General features: G+C 42.3%; 1 protein-coding gene across 1 annotated transcript in view; it reads right to left on the reverse strand.

Moving 5' to 3' along the window:
• Nucleotides 1–18,622, reverse strand: part of NRXN3 (neurexin 3) — a 1,638,519-nt gene that overhangs the window by 1,600,986 nt on the left and 18,911 nt on the right. Inside the window, exon 2 of the mRNA XM_011949472.1 lies at nt 1,351–1,368. Within this exon, the coding sequence (XP_011804862.1) occupies nt 1,351–1,368 (18 nt within the window). The remainder of the gene's footprint in view (nt 1–1,350; nt 1,369–18,622) is intronic.

The raw sequence follows: 18,622 nt of genomic DNA on the forward strand, positions 1-18,622 counted from the left end.
CAATTATTTTCAAAGGTAGGGAGCAGGCAGGAAAAAATGGAGAGAAACTCTCTGCATTAAGTAGAATAACTGTATTCTACTTTTATGTTGTGTAAGATCCCACATAGAACAATGATCAGAAGAATGTTACTTAAGTCTGGTTGATTATTTTAGATATTTAAGAACAATAAAAAGATACATTCATTTGGAAAGAAGGCTGCTAATAAAGAAAATGTCACATTATCTCTAAGCAAAAACAAACAAATACGCAATAGTCTCATTAGGAAATACTTACAAAATCTTTAATCACTGAGAATTTTCACTCGTGGGTCCTAGCATGTTCCAATGGAGAGTCAGAAGTTCAAATCCCAGGGCTACCACTGACAAGCTCTGACCGTGGGCATAACTGCTTAACCTAACAGGCCCGAAATTTCCTATACATTAAAATGAATATAATGATACTTATCTTGTATTAATGCTATAAAAAAATTAAATGTTAAAAGGACTAAACAAGAAAACATGTGAAAACACCTGAGATGATGCTCCCTTCCTATTTGGTCAAGTTAATTATTCTTTTTAACTCAAAGTTCTAGCCAGTTCAGAATAGTCTCCAAATCATTCTAAGTCATCTGACACTTATCCATAAATGTTCGCATCAGTTCACATGATTCTATGTATGTGTGTGTGCATATATATTTGTCTATACACACACAATGCCTAAAACCAGGACTCTGGATGAAGACACACTTTAAAAAGAGAAATGCTTAATTATTATAAAGGTGGTTCTTTCATTTTTTCCATTGACAAAAACCATTTATTCAAACCATCCCACTTTTTTTTCCACAGTGAGCATGTATTATTTACATAACCAGGAAAAACAATAAATATTGCTGATTTCCTTGTGAAAAATACATTTCTTAGAATAAAAAGAAAGAAAGCTCCTTTCACCCACATCATATTTTCCATGCTACGTATGTCATATCTTCTGCTTTCAACCACATGAAGCTAGAGAAGATAAGCAGATGTGTGGAAGACAAAGCAAAACCTGTTCATTAAATTGGAGAATACTTATCTAAGAACATCTTTACAAATACTTTCCCAAAAATGCTCATTTTCTGAATCACCCAGAAATACTAAGGAGAAGGAAATTATTATATTAAGTATAAGAACCACATTCCTTTGGTTTTAAAATGGTTCTTCAAAACCAATACAAATCCATTAATTTGAAGCATTTCTTCTTCTAAACCTAGATCAGTGAAAATGCAATATACTCAGAATTTTGTCTCTCTAAAAGTCTCACTCAGACTCAAACCATGCACAATCTAGCAGAGGTGAAATTCCCACAGCAGCTGTGCAAACACAAAGACTCACCTGGACCTTGACTGACATCTGTGGCAGCATTTTCAAAGGGAGGGAAAGGGAGAGAGGAGAGAAAGGGGGAGAAAAAGGAAGAAGAGTGTTAGCAGCACACACACACACAATGCAGTGTGCACTTGCATGACTATCGAGTTCATGCAAGCCCCAAAGGTACTCAGCTTCTGAGCACTTCGTTCTACCTTCACCCAAAAACCACCCATGCAAGCCGAGGGGCCAGGCTCCCTTTTCACTTTGCATGTAGCAAGAGAGGTAAGCTTCACATCTGTCCGGAAAGACATCATCCTGGAATCAGATAGGGCTTCAAAGAGCCAAGCAGACTGGAATCCTGCAAGAATATTGGTTAAAATATTCTGGTTGATTTCTGCACACTGACACCAAAGCAAATCCTCCTCCTCCTCCTCTTCGGATACTAAACACTGGACATGAAGTCAAGCAAGGTTTCCCAGCAGAGAGAAAAAGTAAAAATGGACCACTCCCTTGAGAAACAAAGCAAAATAGGCATAACAATTAAGAGCAAGTTACAGATTTATTCGCCACATAGGACTAAAGGACATAAGATCACAAAAGATTTATAAATCCCCCCCTCCCCGGTATACCCAGTGACCATGCTTCATCACAGACAGCAGTGTGTGTGCATGAGATTGTGTGTGAGAAGATCATTCATCATGCAAATTGAAATCTTGCCTCCTTTAATTTTTTTCCTTGCTTTTCACCCCATCACTAATGACAGAAATTGCCATTTGAAATCACTTTTGACAACTACGAATAAACACCCAACCCTAGAAAGGTTGACATTTGAATTAAGCCAATGAACTTTCAGAAAATGAAGAACACTTCACTCCTATCAGCTCCATGAACAACATAATCTCCTCATCCTTCCCTCAGATGTGAAATAGAATCGGGCTGGGGAAGCATAACCCAGAGCAGCCCAAGGCACTGTTAAAACCCCTAGGCCCAATCTGAGAGGATATACCACAGCAGAGGAGAAGGAACAAGGGGCTGCTTCAGGAAACCACTGACCAACCCGGCAGTCTTGGACAGCTCACTTAGAATCACTGAACAGTGGATCTGGAGTAGCCACAGACACTAAGTACCTAGTTTAGTTCTTTTTTGTAAAGATGGAGGATGAAAGAAGTAGAGACTTGTACTAGGTCACACAGCTACTTCAGGGGCAAAGACTAGAAAATATCCTACATCTCCTGGATCCCACCCAGTCCATCATTCATTCAACTGAAGCCTAGATCCCTCAAGAGCATACAGGAACTGAATTTGGTTTGCAGATTAAAGCGATCATGCTGAAGCCCTGGGGAAGCTGGGTGAGTGTCTCCCAACTACCCTATGGTCATGGTTTATTCTCTGTGCCTCTGATTTGCTGCCTGAACAGGATGGGTAACGTTCTTCATGCCAACCAATAATGAAATGCCTGCAATCAGATTTGTAAAGCTCCAGTGTATCCTTAGGGCTCTTGTCCCAGGAAAATCCAGGTGCTGACCAACTAAGCTGTGGCCCAGAATAAAAGAGAAACATACCCATAGCAACAGCTGAGCACTTCTCTAGCCCCCACCCTGCCTCCCCTAGAAGCTGTATCTGCCCAAAGAAACTTCTAGAAAGCTCTGAATCATGCCTCAGCCACACCCCCCCTTCAGATTTTCTAGTGTGTTAGATTTAGGGATGAGTGGCAGGAAGAAGAGAAGAGGTGGAAAGGGAAAAAGTGTTGTATAAATAACTAGGCAGGGCCATTAACTGTTACTGATGGATTGCCTAGAATAGATATTAAAATACCCCTTAATTAAACAGGATATCAAACTATTTACGTGTGGCCGAGTTCTGTGGCAGAAGAATGTCAACACCATTGCTCATACAAACAGGTTCCTTAGGGACACCAAGTCCCAGGGAGACAGAATTCCCTGGAACTCCAAAGGTTTTTCAATACCGGTTACTAGCCCATTTGGGGATGTGGTTACGATCTTAAACTTCAGAGACAGACAGGTCTGGGTTCAAATCCCAGCCTCTCTGTGGCCTTGGACTCATCATTAAACTTCTAAGAGTCATCTTCCTTGGCTATAAAATGAGAATGATATCAGAGCCTCCCTCATGGGGGTGTTATGAGAATTAAATGAGATTAAATGCTTGTAAAGCACTGAACTAAGTACAAGGCAAATGCTACATAAATGTTAGTGACTCTGATTGTTATCAGTTTGAATTATCACAGACAGAAATATAAAAAAAAATTGACCAGATGGCTCACTGGAAACACCAAGAAATCACAGGAATGAAGCCAGTGATTTTGCTTCCACTTTTCTACTTACGAATAAGGATGTCTGCTCCCGATCTCCCCTCCTTCTGGTTCTTTCCCACCCCATTCCTCAGTGCGAAGTGAAGGAATGAACAGAAGCAAGGATCAAAACAAATTCCATCCTTATTTCTTTTGTTTTCCCTCCTGAAGTCTCAATTTGGCATAGTTCTAGTCCTGTATGTAAAAATACTACACTTATTCCTGTCAAAGAGGGACAACAATCCCACCAAAAACAAACAAACGAACAAAACCTTCTGGCTGGGGATCAAGGTCCAAGCTCAGTTCCTAGCTGTGGCACTGACCTGGAGGCAGGTCTGAGCGTTATTCCAACTTTAGGAATAGAGACACATTAGCACCTGGCCCCTGGCCCAAGAAGCAGTGAGTGACCTGAATCTCGGGACTCAATTCTGACTAACGGCATGAAATGGCGAAGGCAAGAGGTAGATGAAGGAGGGGAATGGCTAGCAAGTAAAGATCAAAACCTTAGCACTGTCCATCTGCCAAACTGCCTATCCAGCATCCCTTTCCTCTTCTGCTTGTAACAATCCTCAGCTGTTTTCCAGGGAAGCCTCCCTTCCCAGCCTTAGCCCATGTGGTTTGCTAGAGGTGACCCACTCCCACTTGAGCTCCAAGGGTAGTAGTCATGTGACTCAGTCCAGGTCTTGAGAATATTCTATCTCCAATAATTGGCTCCGGAACAGACATGTGACCCAAGCCTAACCAAAGAGAGTCTCCCCAGGGAATTTTACTGGGATTATCAGGAAATAGGGTGCTTTCATTTCTCTAGAGCTGCCATATTCCATCTTTGTTACCACGTGAAGACAGCTTACCTAAAAATGTGGGGAGCATAGAAGAAAACAGCTTTTCTTAATAAGGGGATTAAGATGACCTAGAACCAAATCCCAGCTCTACCCGCTCATCTAGAGGCAAGTATCTTAGTCTCTCTGAGACTCAAACTTCTCATGTATAAATGGAGATACTAAAAGTATGTATTTCTGCGAGTTTTATCAGTGAAGATCATCTATTCACCATTCAATACATATTGACTGAGCATCTATCACAGGCCAAACTCTGCTTTAAACATTGGAGATACAAGCCGTATGAAACAGACAATAGTCTTGGGTTTTAATGGGAACAAAAACAGAAATATAAAGTCAAATAGTGATTGGAGCCATGAAGAAAGGAAAAGTAGAGTAAGTGCCAGCAGAGTATCCCCATTTTAGAGAAGGTAGTTAAAGAAGGTCTTTCTGAGGAAGTAGTATTTGAGCTGATACCTGAAGAAGGTGAGAAACACTCTTATGTATACCTGACAAAGACTATTCAGGCAGGGGAACAGCAAATGCAAAATATCTAGGCTGTATCTGCTCAGTTAGTTATTTCTATGTTATGATAGAAAAACCGAGGACTGGCTCACATTACCTTCCCTCCACCACCTTCCTAGCTCTACCATTCACACACGTCCTCAGTAGGTAACAGGTGCTCAAGAAATATTCAGGGAGAAAAAGTAATCCTGATGAAAACTAGCTCTGGCCCAGTTGCAGCTACCTCCCTTAGGATCTCCATGCTCTAAACAGTAGGAACAAAACAGGAAAGAAAGAATTGGAAACCCACCTCCATCTTTCACCCACTCTGTTCAGCATCACAACCAGGGAAGTACATTAGGGCATTCCTGCCTCCACTCAGAGCCCAATGGACACTTATTGCATATTCAACAATAACTTCAGCCACAAGTGCATACGTTCAGCATGGTTATCCTCAAGTCCAAGGGAAACAATTTTCTGCAGTTTGGGGAATCTGGTTCTTCTAACCTGATATGGTTTAGCTGTGTCCCCATCCAAATCTCATTTTGAATTGCGGTTCCCATAATCCCCACAAGTCACTGGAGGGACACACTGGAGGGACACTGGAGGGAGATAATTTAATCATGAGGGCAGTTACAGTCATGCTACTCTTGTGGGAGTGAATAAATTCTCACGATATCTGATGGTTTTATAAGGGGCTTTTCCCCCTTCTGTTCAGCACTTCCCTTCCTGCCACCATGTGAAAAAGGACATGTTTGCTTCCCCTTCTGCCATGATTGTAAGTTTCCTGAGGCCTCCCCAGCCCTGCAGAACTGAGAATCAATTAGACCTCTTTTCTTTACAAATTACCCAGTCCCGGGCATTCTCTCACAGAAGTATGAGAACAGACTAATACATTACCATTGTGGGGGAAAGAAAGGACCCGTCATTCACCACTATTGCACTTGCAGAACCTAGCTTAGCCGGGGTAGTCCTCCCACTTCACCCTTCATTTGTACTAGATCATCTGGACAGGTATGAGTCTAAGTTTCCCCGACTTGCTACTTCAACTCCCCCATACCTCTGGAGGAGCTCTGGGGAGCATGGGACAGGCTGCAGAGCCAGCCTCCTGTAGGCGAGTCCCAGTCAAACCTTCCGGGACCCCACCTGGTGAACTCTGCCTTGAGTCTGACCTATTTTCTAGGAGAGAAAATAGAATATAGATTTAAATGCAGTGGCGCTCTGGAAAACTACAGGCCCAGCAGTATGAGAAAATAAAACAGCAGGAGGTAGCTGAGGAAGTGTGCTGGCACAGGGGAAAATGCTACCACCCCTAGATCAATCTTACCTGGTTTGTCAACTGCCTTTTCTTCTGCAATCTGCCCCCACTTTCGTCTATTACAAATTGATAAACACATATGTATACACACATATTTACCTTTGTATTTCCTCTGGCCAGTCCTGGGGCCCTATGCTGCTCCTCCATACCCAGACCCCAACTGGTCTAACAGTAGCATCCACAGGCAGAGGGAGCTGTACAGATGAGACCCTCGGAAATGGGGACGCAGCAAGGCAAGGGGTCAGAAACACCTGCAGCTGCATCCCTTCTGTCTGCCTTGCTTCTGCGTGACAAGAGGAAGGGCTTGGGGTTGATTTTTATAATACTCCTGTCCTCTCATATATGAAGGTAATAAAATCACCAGCTAACATTGACTGAGGGCTGTCTATGTGCTAGGCACTGTTCTAAGCGCCTCACAACAACCCAGTGAGGTAGGAACTATTGCCACATTCATTTTACAGATAAGGAAACTGAGGCACAGAAAGCGTAGGTAACTGGCCAAAAGTCACACAGCCTGTGGAGCCAGAGCCGGAATCCTGGAAATCCAGCTGTGGATTCCCCTTTCTGTCGATTACCATCCTGGCAGTATCACCCCATCAGAGGGTGAACATGAGGACAAAATGGGATAAAAGCAATATTAATCCTAATAAAGCTCATGTTTATTAAGCGTTCTCTGTGTGCTGTTATACAGGCTGGAGTCTGTGTATGGGGAAGCAGCACTGGGCCCCAAGATGGCCTGAGGAAATATCTATATAAATATGTGTGTATACATATGTGTATATTGATTTTTTAAGAGACAAAAAGTGGGGGTAAATTGCAGAAGAAAGGATAGTTTACAGCCAAATAAGATTGATTTAAGGGAGTTGGCATCCTACCCTAGTCATGTGCACCATCTTATTTAATCTTCATTATAACCCTAACAGGTAGAAACATTATTCATCCTGTTTTACAGATAAGGAAACTAAGATCTAGAGAGGATGCACTATGATTATACCTCTCAGACTCAGTAGCGCATCAGGTAAGGGTTAAACTATATTTTTCAATGTAAGAGCAAACCAGGACAGAAACCATTTGACCCATGGAACTACAAATTAGGTATGAGAATATCGGACATCTCACGGAAGTAAGAAAAAGGTATTGCAAGGGTCAGAGGAAAGGGGTAAAATGCAGTAATGCCATAGGCCTGAGCAACTAGAGACCCTGCCCTGGGCTATATATTTTAGAGGGGCCCACTCTGTTCATTCTGCACCCACATCCCAGCCCAGGAACTGAATAGTCCACAGGTCAAATAGATGTTTCCACCTAGAGCCAGCAACGCTTGCCCCCACCCTTATAGAATATGCTCTGGTACCCAGAATTCCTTGCCCACTTGCTCCAAATCCACATGGGCCTCTTCCCAGGGTCCATTCTCTCAAAGCAGACCAGCCTACTGGTATGTGCACTCTAGTGTCAAGAAGTGGCCAAGAAGAAGCTGCTTGCAGGAGCTGTGGGCTTCTACAGGCTGGGGCATCACATAAACATGCATGAGGGCCTTCCTGGTGCCAGCAGTGAGACAAGGGAGGCTGGCCACTGGCCTCCATGTATAGTCTTGCCTCAGACTCTCAGATAGCAGGGCAGGTCTTCCACTGAGGATTACACTGAGCCATAATGTTAGAAGGAAAAAAAAAAAAAAGAAAGGCAAAGACTGCACCTCCCCAATGGCCTATTGACTCCTGCCCCCGGGCAAGAGGAGCATAAGGTTTTCCCTTCTTCTCCAAGAACAAACACAGAAACAATTTTTTTAGTTAAGAACTAAAGCAAACTTCCAGCAGCGAGGAGGCTGTTTCCTTCGTTCTAGGGCTCTTTCTGGCTCTCAGTGTCTGAGCTCTTCAAACACAGGAAGAGTTGTCTCCATAAAAGGCCGGGTCGTGTTAGCTTTATCACCGACATAAGGGTCCATTCATCTACCTTCGTAGAGGACTGAGCCCCAGAGCCCTGGTGCTGTTTGCTTTTGTTCTTTGATGCTAATAACTCCAGATTGCAAGACAGAGCATCAGTAGCAGCTATATCAGGCACCAGTCAGCCTGGGCAGGCAGTGGCCAGGAGGGGAAGAGGAAGGACCAAGGCAAGCATTTCTGTGGGCTGGGTCACTGCTGTACTCAAACACCTTCAGGGGCTCTCACATACTTGTAGTGGCTCTGGCTTGAGGAACCAGGATTTGACTGACAGTTGGGAGAAGAGGCAATCTAGTTGTTACAGATATAATCAGAGATCAGTGCAGACAGCCTTTGTTTTTTTAATTTATTTTTTAATGCTTTAGAAATTTTGAGTACAGGCATGGGAGTAAGGTAGCCTGGGTTTGAATCCTGGCTTTGCCACTTGTCACTTAAAATATTTTTAGCAAATTTCTTAGCTTCGTGGTCCTCTTCTTCTGCCACACAGGAGTAATGGTAGTAAAGTCAGTTCTGCCAGAAGCATATATACAATCCTAAAAGTCATTTTGCTGTGCAAAATCATACAGTAAAAATCACAGAGCTTAACTGGAAAGATGAAGTTGGGGTGCAACACCTGTAAACTTTATCAGTGACATATAATAAAATAGAGGAAGCAATTTTATACATGTTAAATCACTAAGAAGTACATAAGTACTACAATAAATATGGCACTTTTAACAGACCTAAAGTTTGTCTGTGACAGTGGGAAGCTTGTGAATTGTTGTCAAGTGTAGGAAGAGGATCTCCTGGAATTGGACACAAAGTGGAAACATCAGTTGTGGGGTGGGACTCACAAAACACATGGTAGCTGAAGTTGCTGGTACAGGTTTGAGATGTGTACACTTTGAGTGTTCCTATACAGCTTGCTTCTGCTGGCTAGTTTTCTGCCTTCACCTAGTGTTTCTTATGGACAAAATCATGCATAATCAAAAGCGGAATTATTATGCTCAAAATGTTCCCTAATATCAATTGCATTCGAACAAATTTGCATTTTCAAAACAAGTGTTATAACAGAACTGATTGTCCCTAATTTATATGACTATTGTGAGGATTAAGTGAAATAATCCATATAAAGTTGTTCAGCACAATGCCAGGCACATAGTAAACATTCAAGAAACTTACTGAAATTATTACTGTTTCCGCTGGCTTGTTGACACATCTCTTGTAAACTGAAAATGACAAGTTGAGCTTCTATTGACCTGTTTAAGCTTTGCAAACAAAAGGCATTTTCAGCCGAATAATATTTCCCAGCCTTAGGCCGTGAGGTTGGCACCTGCAGTAGTCTCCCACACAACAGGGTGAGGGCCTTGGGAAAGTCCTCATAGCAGATGGACACTGCCAGGGAACAGGATGCACATATCAACTTCCTAGGGAAAGAAATGGATGCTGTCCTTCTCACACTGCAGCATGACTCGCCAGGGAAAGGAATACACATCTGCATCTCAGAGGACACCAGGAAATCAAAACAGAAACTGGCCTAAATCAGAGGATGTCCCATCATCTGGTAGGAGAGGGAAAAGTGTACCATAGGAGGACAGAGAAATCTGTCAATTCCTATGTGGGAAAACACTCTAGACATAGACATCTCTAATTTATCTGCCCCCTTTTTAGATCACATAGAGGTTAAGAGGCAGGTTCTAGAGTCAGGTACAGTCGGATGACATTCCTGGCTCTTGCACACATGAGCTCAGGCATGTCAACCAACCTCTTCGAGCCCTAACTTCCCCATCTGTAAAATGGGGACAGTCTACTTGCCTGGCAGGACTGATGTAAGCATTATGAAGAACTAACGTATGCAAAAGCACTCAGCAAGGTGTCTGGCACACAGGAAGTAGTCATTGAGGTTGGCAATCATAATTATTGCATTACTTGACCGCAGTGATTTCCTTGAGACAGAGGATCTGCCCTCTTTCAAAGAAGTCCCTACTCTCTGGAAAGACTCCGACTTCCCAGAGTTTAGGCCAATAGGATGAATGTTCTAGGAGAAGCAGGTGGGTCTCCTAGGGTTTCAGTGGAGGTGAGTTCTGCAAACTTTTCAATTCAGTACAAAATAAAGTGCCTTGGAATAGGAGGCATACCATAGCTCCTCTGTAGGAGGTGCTGATACATGGCGTAGGACAGAGCCCTCAGTTTGGAGTCAGAAGCCCTGGTACTAGTTTTGCTTTCCCAGTTTTTTTGAATTATGATAAAATATACATAACATGAAATGTACCATCATAACCATCTTTAAGTGTACAGTTCAGTGGTATTAAGTACATTCGTAATGTTGTACAACAACCACCATTATCCACTTCCACAACTCCTTTCCATCTTGCAAAATTGAAACTCTATACCTATTAACACTAATTCCCTTCACCGCTTTCCCCTGGCCCCTGAAGACTACCAATCTACTTTCAATGTCTATGAACTTGACCATTCTAGGTACTCCACGTAAGTGGAATCACACAGTATTTGTCTTTTCATGACTGGCTTATTCCATTTAGCATAATGTCCTCATGGTTCATTCATGTTGTAGCATGTGTCAGAATTTTCTTTCTTCCTGAATAATATTCCATTGTGTGTACAGTCCACATTTTAGTTACAGAAGCCCTGGCTTTGAGACCTGACTTTCCAGCTTCCTACTAGCTGTGTGACTGTCACCAACTGAGCCTCTGTGAGTCTCATTTTCCATATCCCCAACTACTGGGAAGAATGACACTAAGTACACGTCCAGGTTGCTGCAATGTTTGAATGAGGCCATAAACATGTAAGTGCTTTGTAAACAACAGAGTGCTACATCATTCGTTTATTCACTCCAGAAATACTAATGGGGGCAATTCCTTATTAGCCAATATGCTAGATCTTAGTGTCAAAAAAAGGTTTAAGTGAGATCCCTATTCACAATAACATCATAAAAGAAATTTGAAAAACATGACCCAGAAGACAGCGGGGCAGGGATTATTATCTATTATAATCCCTGCCATTTACTGAGGGCTTCCTGTACACCAGGCCCCTGCAACTATAGTGTATGTAAACAACCTCATTTAATCCTACTGATGTAGATACTGTTGTTATTCCACTTAACAGACAAGGAAACTAAGGCTCAGGGAAGTTAATATCCCCAAATTCACGCATCTCATAAATAATAGCCAGGATGTGAACTCCGATTGCTCTGACTCCAAACTCCTTTTCCTTCCCACAGTACCATACTTCCAACCACAGATATTTCTTCTCTTACTGGTCTCACCACCCAAATCTATCATCCTTTGGGACACAAGGACAAATTTCAGGAAATTAGCGTGTGCTTGCTGAGACCATTGGAAAGTATGGAAGGAATTGATGGTCATTAAGTATTTTAGAGTATAATGTGCATTGTTGTATCTGCAACATCCGATGCTGCGTGGGATCTCAGGAGCCACATTTCAGAGAAAGGATTACAAGCTCGGGTAGCATATCCAGAACTAAATTCCATAAAAATACAACATCCAGCAAGATGTAAACAGGTGTTCTTTGAAAAAAAAAAAAATCTGTGGTACACTAAATTTAGAAAACATCAAGTTTGTTTTTTAATATCCCAAGTCTTCAGAAAACTTTATCTATACTAACATACACTGTGGAGTCCAAGAGGAGATATACTCCATAGGGGATGTATGTTTTCAGGTCACTGAAAATTCCCCCTCAATCTCCCCATTAAATATCTAGTAACATCTCACAGAACACAGTTTGAGAAAGGCTGGCTTTGGGATCCTCAGAAAAGCTGGGAAGGTTTACAGTTTACCACAAGCCTTTATCCTCACCCTTTTTTCATTCTCATCCTGAGCCTTTGTGTCTGGTTCTACTCAAAATAGCTGCATGCCAGACACTGACTTAGGCACTGGAGACTCAAAAAGATGGCTCTCCATGCTGTTAGTCACCAATCTCATGAACCAAGAGACGATATCAACATGATAGTGTGGCTCTACATGGTCTTCTATTACCATACTTAGCACTAATTGGGAGTTTAGAGTTGACAGAGAATGCTTCAAAGTCTTTGACTGGAGAAACCTTAAAGTGTCCCCCTAGGATGGACAGCAACAACTGAGTGGAGAGAAATCTTTTATTTTTTTAAGAGACAGTGTCTTGCTGACACCCAAGCTAGAGTATAGCTGCATGATCAACTGGTCCTCCCAGCTCAGCCTAAGTACCTGGGACTACAGGCACATGCCACCCTGGCTAACATTTTTTTTATCTTTTGGTACAGTAAGGGGTCTCGCTTTGTTGACCAGACTGTTCTTAAATTCCTGGCCTCAAGCAATCCTCCCACCTCAACTTCCCAAAGTGCTAACATTACAGAGGTGAGCCACTGCACCTAGCTGAGGAATTTTTTGTAAAGACATTTCACCATATGGGCCGATGGTCAGATGGACACCCCTGAGGGCTGGGCTCACTGAGAGGTATGTAGAAAGTTTTGAGCTCAAATGCCAATACTGCTATTCATTATGTGACCTTGGATAAGTCCCTTAAACTTCATCTGTAAATTGGGAGTCGTCATATCAGTTCCAGAGTTGTCAAGCTTACCAAAAGAGGCAATTGTTTATAAAATGCCTAATGACCTGCCTGACACCATGCTCAGCACACATTAATTCCCTGTTCTTTGATTGTTGACATCCTGGAATACTGTGTTAAGAAAGAGTTTGAAGCTACACATGGGCCTGGGATAAAAAGAAGTTTACGGTTGATTAGCACGGTTTGCAATGAGAAGGAAGGGGTAACATACTGGCTCAAGAGAGCATTCAATTGAATGCCTCCCAGTGGGTCCTTGCCCTGACAGTATGAGTTTCTAGTGACCTAGGGAACCCCAGAAGAAAGCAAGTAGCCCTACTAGAAGACTCTTTTATTCTAAGCCCCTTGGCAGCTTTTCAGCTTTCCCTTGTACCCCTCCATTTCCCCCATTTAAAAAAAAAAAAAATGAGCAAGGCTGATTTCTTCTCCTTTGTAAAGTAAGGAGGTGTTGTAAAGCTCTGGACCTAACATAATCTTTTTTGAGTCTGAGGTCCATGCATATTGCCTACTAATGAGTACCAGTCCCATTCTGAAGGCTCAACAGGAGTCTGCAGGCCCTTTCAGAGGGAGCTCAGAAACCTAGACAAGGAGACATTCTGCTTCCAAGAAACACGGAGATTAGGCTGGGTGTGGTGGCTCATGCTTGTAATCCCAGTACTTTGGGAGGCCAAGGTGGGTGGATTATGAGGTTAGGAGATCAAGACCATCCTGGCCAACATGGTGAAACCCTGTCTCTACTAAAAATACAAAAATTAGCTGGGCGTGGTGGTGCATGCCTGTAATCTCGGCTACTCAGGAGGCTGAGGCAGGAGAATCGCTTGAACCAGGGAGTCGGAGGTTGCAGTGAGCCAAGATCATGCCACTGCACTCCAGCCTGGTGACAGAGTGAGACTCCATCTCAAAAAGAAAGAAAGAAAGAAAGAAACACAGATTAAGAGGGAGTCCCTAAAAAGAATTTCAATTTCACATTCACATATTAATAATATGCTTTGTGAGTTATAATTAGAATTTTTATTAATCGGCCAGGCGCAGCAGCTCAGGCCTGTAATCCCAGCACTTTGGGAGGCCGAGACAGGCGGATCATGAGGTCAGGAGATCGAAACCATCCTGGCTAACACGGTGAAACCCCGTCTCTACTAAAAATACAAAAAAATTAGCCGGGTGAGGTGGCGGGCGCCTGTAGTCCAAGCTACTCGGGAGGCTGAGGCAGGAGAATGGCGTAAACCCTGGGGGGTGGAGCTTGCAGTGAGCTGAGATCCGGCCACTGCACTCCAGCCTGGGGGCAGAGCGAGACTCTGTCTCAAAAAAAAACAAAAACAAAAAAAAAAAAGAATTTTTATTAATCACTATTTTTATCTTATAACTTCTGTTGTACTCTAAAGACAGTTTAAAAACAGTGAAAACAAAAAAGGGGGTGTTTCTGAGATTCTTTCAGAGGTAATAGAGAAAAAGCAGAGAATCTGCAAAGTGGAAGAGTCTTAGGATTTCAAGTAAGGTCCATTCCTTTCATTGTACAGGTTCATTTCATTGACATATAGTCATTGCACATTATCTATGTCCCGGGGACGGTGCTAGGTACTGGGGTGATGGCAGATGAACAAGATAGACACAGGTCTTGCACTCTTGGAGCTTAGAGTCTAGCCAGGAAGATGGGCCACAAATAATCACAAAAGCAATTAATTAATTATAATTGTGATCAGTGCTGTAGAGTTTCCAGGACACTTTTAGGCACAGAAGAGGAAACACAGATCCAAGAGAGAGGAATTAACATGTCCACTCAGCTGGACAATGTCAGAGCTGAAATCAGAATTGAGGTCATCTGCACCCCAGGTCATTGCTTTTCTCACTGTGCCTCTGCTGGGGTACCGGTACCCTGGACTGGGGGTCTGGGAGAAGAATCCAGTATTAAGAGTATGGTGGGAGCAAGCACTGGATTTAGAGGTGGTGTCAGTTCCAAAAGTCACTAGTTCATTGAATGACCTTGAACTCTTTGTGCCAGTATTTTCTACTATATTAAATAGAGGAATATATGTTAGGGGGTTGATACTCAAATGAGATAATGTATATGAAAATGCTTTAAAAATACAAAAGACCATACAAATGTGTTTTATTGCTAACTCTTAATATATCATCTGCCTCATCAGTGTCCTCTCTCCCCTCTCCACAACTCTAGCAGGCATCAGGATGCCACCTACCACCACTGGTTTTGGGTAACTTGTTGAAAATCTATTAAGTCTAACCTATTTCTACCTCCCCTAGTTCACTATCCTCTACACACCTTTAAACAGGTGCACCCTGAAAAAAAATTAAATTAAAGCAAACTTACAGGATTCTCTACTCCTGCTCCTGCCCTACAACTTCCCAATAAAGAAAGGACTCAGTGCCAATCTATCACCAAAAGCTTGTGTTTATAAATGCAATAAAATATTTTTAGTATTCAAAAAAAGAGTATGGCAGTGGTAACTGGGAAAGAAAAGCAAGTAGCCAAATTTCTCCAGCTTTTGTAGAGAAACAACAGTGTGAACTTGGAGACTTATTTCTAAGCCCAGACACTCACTCATGCATTTTAGCAGTGGGAAATGGTTTTAACTATCACACAGTGGGGTCTTAAACACTAGAGCCTTCAACCATCAGGACAACAAAGACGAGAGAGTGGAGCCTCCGCAACAGGAATTAGAAAGGGCAGAGATGGGTGGTATAGACCCACTGCACTGGCTGAGCTCTAATCTATCTGCTGTACTTTACTTTGGAATTAATCAAACAAATCCCCTGATAAATCTAAGGCCGTTATTAGACAACACTAATATCCCCCTTAGAGTAATCCAGACAAATACATTCAGAGACAGGGGAGTCCCAAGTGGCTGCAAAACATACCACTTTCATGTTCGCACATATCCACACAAGAACATGTGCATGGGCACTGCTCCCTACCCCCTCACCCCTAGATGTCTGCTCCCAACAGCACCATCGGCTTCTACCCTGCTGGTTTCAGGAAAAGGGAATGAACTGAAGGATGGAAGAACAGGGCTCGGATTCCCTCCCCTCCCCAACTCTGCCACTGACCTAATTTTCCACAAGAGAGGATTTTTCCTTTTTGGTCCTGCTTATTTGTAAATCATGCCACCCCAGTGCACACACAGCTTAAGGTGGCCCTAGCTAGGAAGCACGGAGAAGTCAAGAGGCTTGGAACTGTGGCCCCAGCTGCCATTTCTTGGGGAGGCTGGGTCAGTGGAAATTCTGTTAGCTCAGCAGAGGGGTTGGGAAGTAGAAGCTAGAAGGAGGAAGGCACAAGGTCAAGCTCATTCCAATTTTACATCCTTACTCTGCCCTTCACTGAACAAGAGGGGCTGTATATTCTAAAGTGATCCAACAGATATCTGCTGCCCACTTTATGTACGACCTTGGGTAAGTTTCTTAATCCTTCTGGGCGGCTGGTCTCTGTAAACAACACAGGCTATTTTGACCCTGATGTTTTGACTCCTTGAATATGTTTTGGACACACTCCTGAGAAACTATTTGGAAAGGGACTGACTTTAGTTGTAGGAAAAAGATTTGGTTTTTCAAACCGCAAAAACTGACAGGGAAAAAAATTAGACCTGTCAGGAAAATACACACACACACACACAAACACACACACACACAAAATAGAAATGACAGCAGCTAAAAATGCACATGGTGAAATTTGCTATTGACTAAAAAATTGAACAAAGAATCAAACATTCTTGACAAAATCTAGACCTGCAAATCTGATGTGAGAAAATTGGATGTGGTAGAAATAATGGCCACAAAAGAACATTCACAATAGTAGAAGCTGTGTAGGTAAAATTTGATAGGCACACAAAAAATAACTGATTGATGAATCAAATCTTCATTATAGAATACACATGGAGCAGAATTGATCTTGTTAAAGATAATTCAGTAACATAAAACTGAATTGAAAAAATAAGGAACGGTTTAACTGTGCTGAATAAAAAATGAATTGAGGAATTATATGACCCCTGCACTGTTTGCTTCTGAAAAATACTCCCTTGATAAAAATGCTGCAGTCTTTGTCTAAATCTGAGTATGCCAACATAGAGGTAAAGGGTCTCAGGGTCAAAACTGTACAATCAAAATATCTTGATAAATGCTGAATAAAAATAAATTATATGGTCTCAGAGCTACTGTTTATTTGCAAGTTTTTCTGATAAAAGATCAGAAAAAAAGTGAATAAAATCATACAAATACTTTACTCCTAAAGGAAACTAAGCTAACATCTGCAACAGTGGTCTTCAGATTAATAGAGTTTATTTACCTCTAATATATCTAAAGCAATTTTGGAAACTAACATTGGCCAACTGTATTTGTCTACTACCAAGAAAGAACAAAAACTAAAAACTGACACTTTACATCATCAAATTATCTTAAAAAGAAAAGGTCTTTTCATGCCCCAAAAATAAAAGGGCATATCCCAGAAACAAAAAAAAAAAAAGTGACTTCACCAAAAATGTACTACATTGTTTGTTTACTTTTATTGTTTTCATGCAGGATGGACAAACTTCACTTTAGCTCCTTGTGTATCTTTGTACTACTGGGTGGAGGGTAGATTGGGAAGTCTCTGGGTTTCAGTCTCCTCATCTGTAAAATGGGAATAAAAGGTGAAGCTATTCACAGTGCCCGAAGTGTAGTAATAAGTCAGTAGATGTTGGCCTAAAACCAAGGAAGAATGGCCCATCGAGAATCAGGCTGACTCCTCAGCCTCATTTTCCACTACTCCTCTAAGTTGAGAACCCTTTAGATGTTCTGGAATATAAATGTCCCTGTAAACAACAGCTGAAGAGCATAGATCTATCAAGACAACATCCCATTTCTCTTCATGTACCCAGAAAACACACTGTGGCAAGTGGGAGGACCTGGGAGGGCAGGACTGAGACATTAAGAAGAAGGAGAAGCTATTTGGGAATTTTCAGGTTGATCTATGGCACTATGGATTGGAGCCACATGGTGCAGCTATTCGAGCAATAAGTTTCTCAAGGCTGGTGGCAAATTACACTATCGCTTTCTTGTCCCAGCAACCCTTCATTTTTGCCCTTCTCCCACAAGAGAACTTCCTTTACATAGACATTCTACCCCCAAATCCTCACCTCCAGGATTCTGCACTCTGGAAGGAGAGGGCCATGTGTGTGTCCACTTACCAGCCAAGGTCAGCTGCCTTCATCCTATCACACTGATGGCTTCTCTCTTTCCCCATCCCCAGTCAGTCCGCCACCCATCCCTCTATCCATCCATCCATCACTACCCATCAACCATACTCCAAGCAAACACATGAAAGTGAAAGACATAGTTCTGGCCAAGGGTATTAAACTAACCAATCTTGTTCTTCAGCCAAGCAGATGACAATGAACACATACAGCCCTGCTCCCTGGCTTTCTCCCTGCTCCTTCTCATCTTTGGATGTCACCTCCTCAGAAAGACCTCCCTGATGACCCTGGTTTTCATTAGATTTCCCCTCACTCTGTTCTTCCATCTACAGCACTCATCATAAGTAATTACGCACTTACTGGTTTATGTTTTCCATAAAAAGATTTCACTCATCTGTAAGCTCATTGCAGACAGGCACCATAACTGTTTTGATCACCCCTGATTGTGCTTGGCAATTGATGTTCTTTTGAATCAATCAATTCTCCTTAGCCAAAATCTTTTTTCAGAGTGATATAGGAGAATGAGTGTTAGGCTGGGAGTTAGGATATTTGGGTTCTAGTCCCAGTCCCCAGCACTTGCTACCTGAGTGACCCATTGTAAGTCACCTTGCCTCCCTAAGTCAATTTCATAAAAGAAGGTTGGATTATGATGCTTAAGAGGGGGAAGGGGTAAAGCA

Source organism: Colobus angolensis, unplaced genomic scaffold (genome assembly GCF_000951035.1).
Source record: "Colobus angolensis palliatus isolate OR3802 unplaced genomic scaffold, Cang.pa_1.0 Scaffold3, whole genome shotgun sequence".
Lineage (NCBI taxonomy): Eukaryota > Metazoa > Chordata > Mammalia > Primates > Cercopithecidae > Colobus > Colobus angolensis.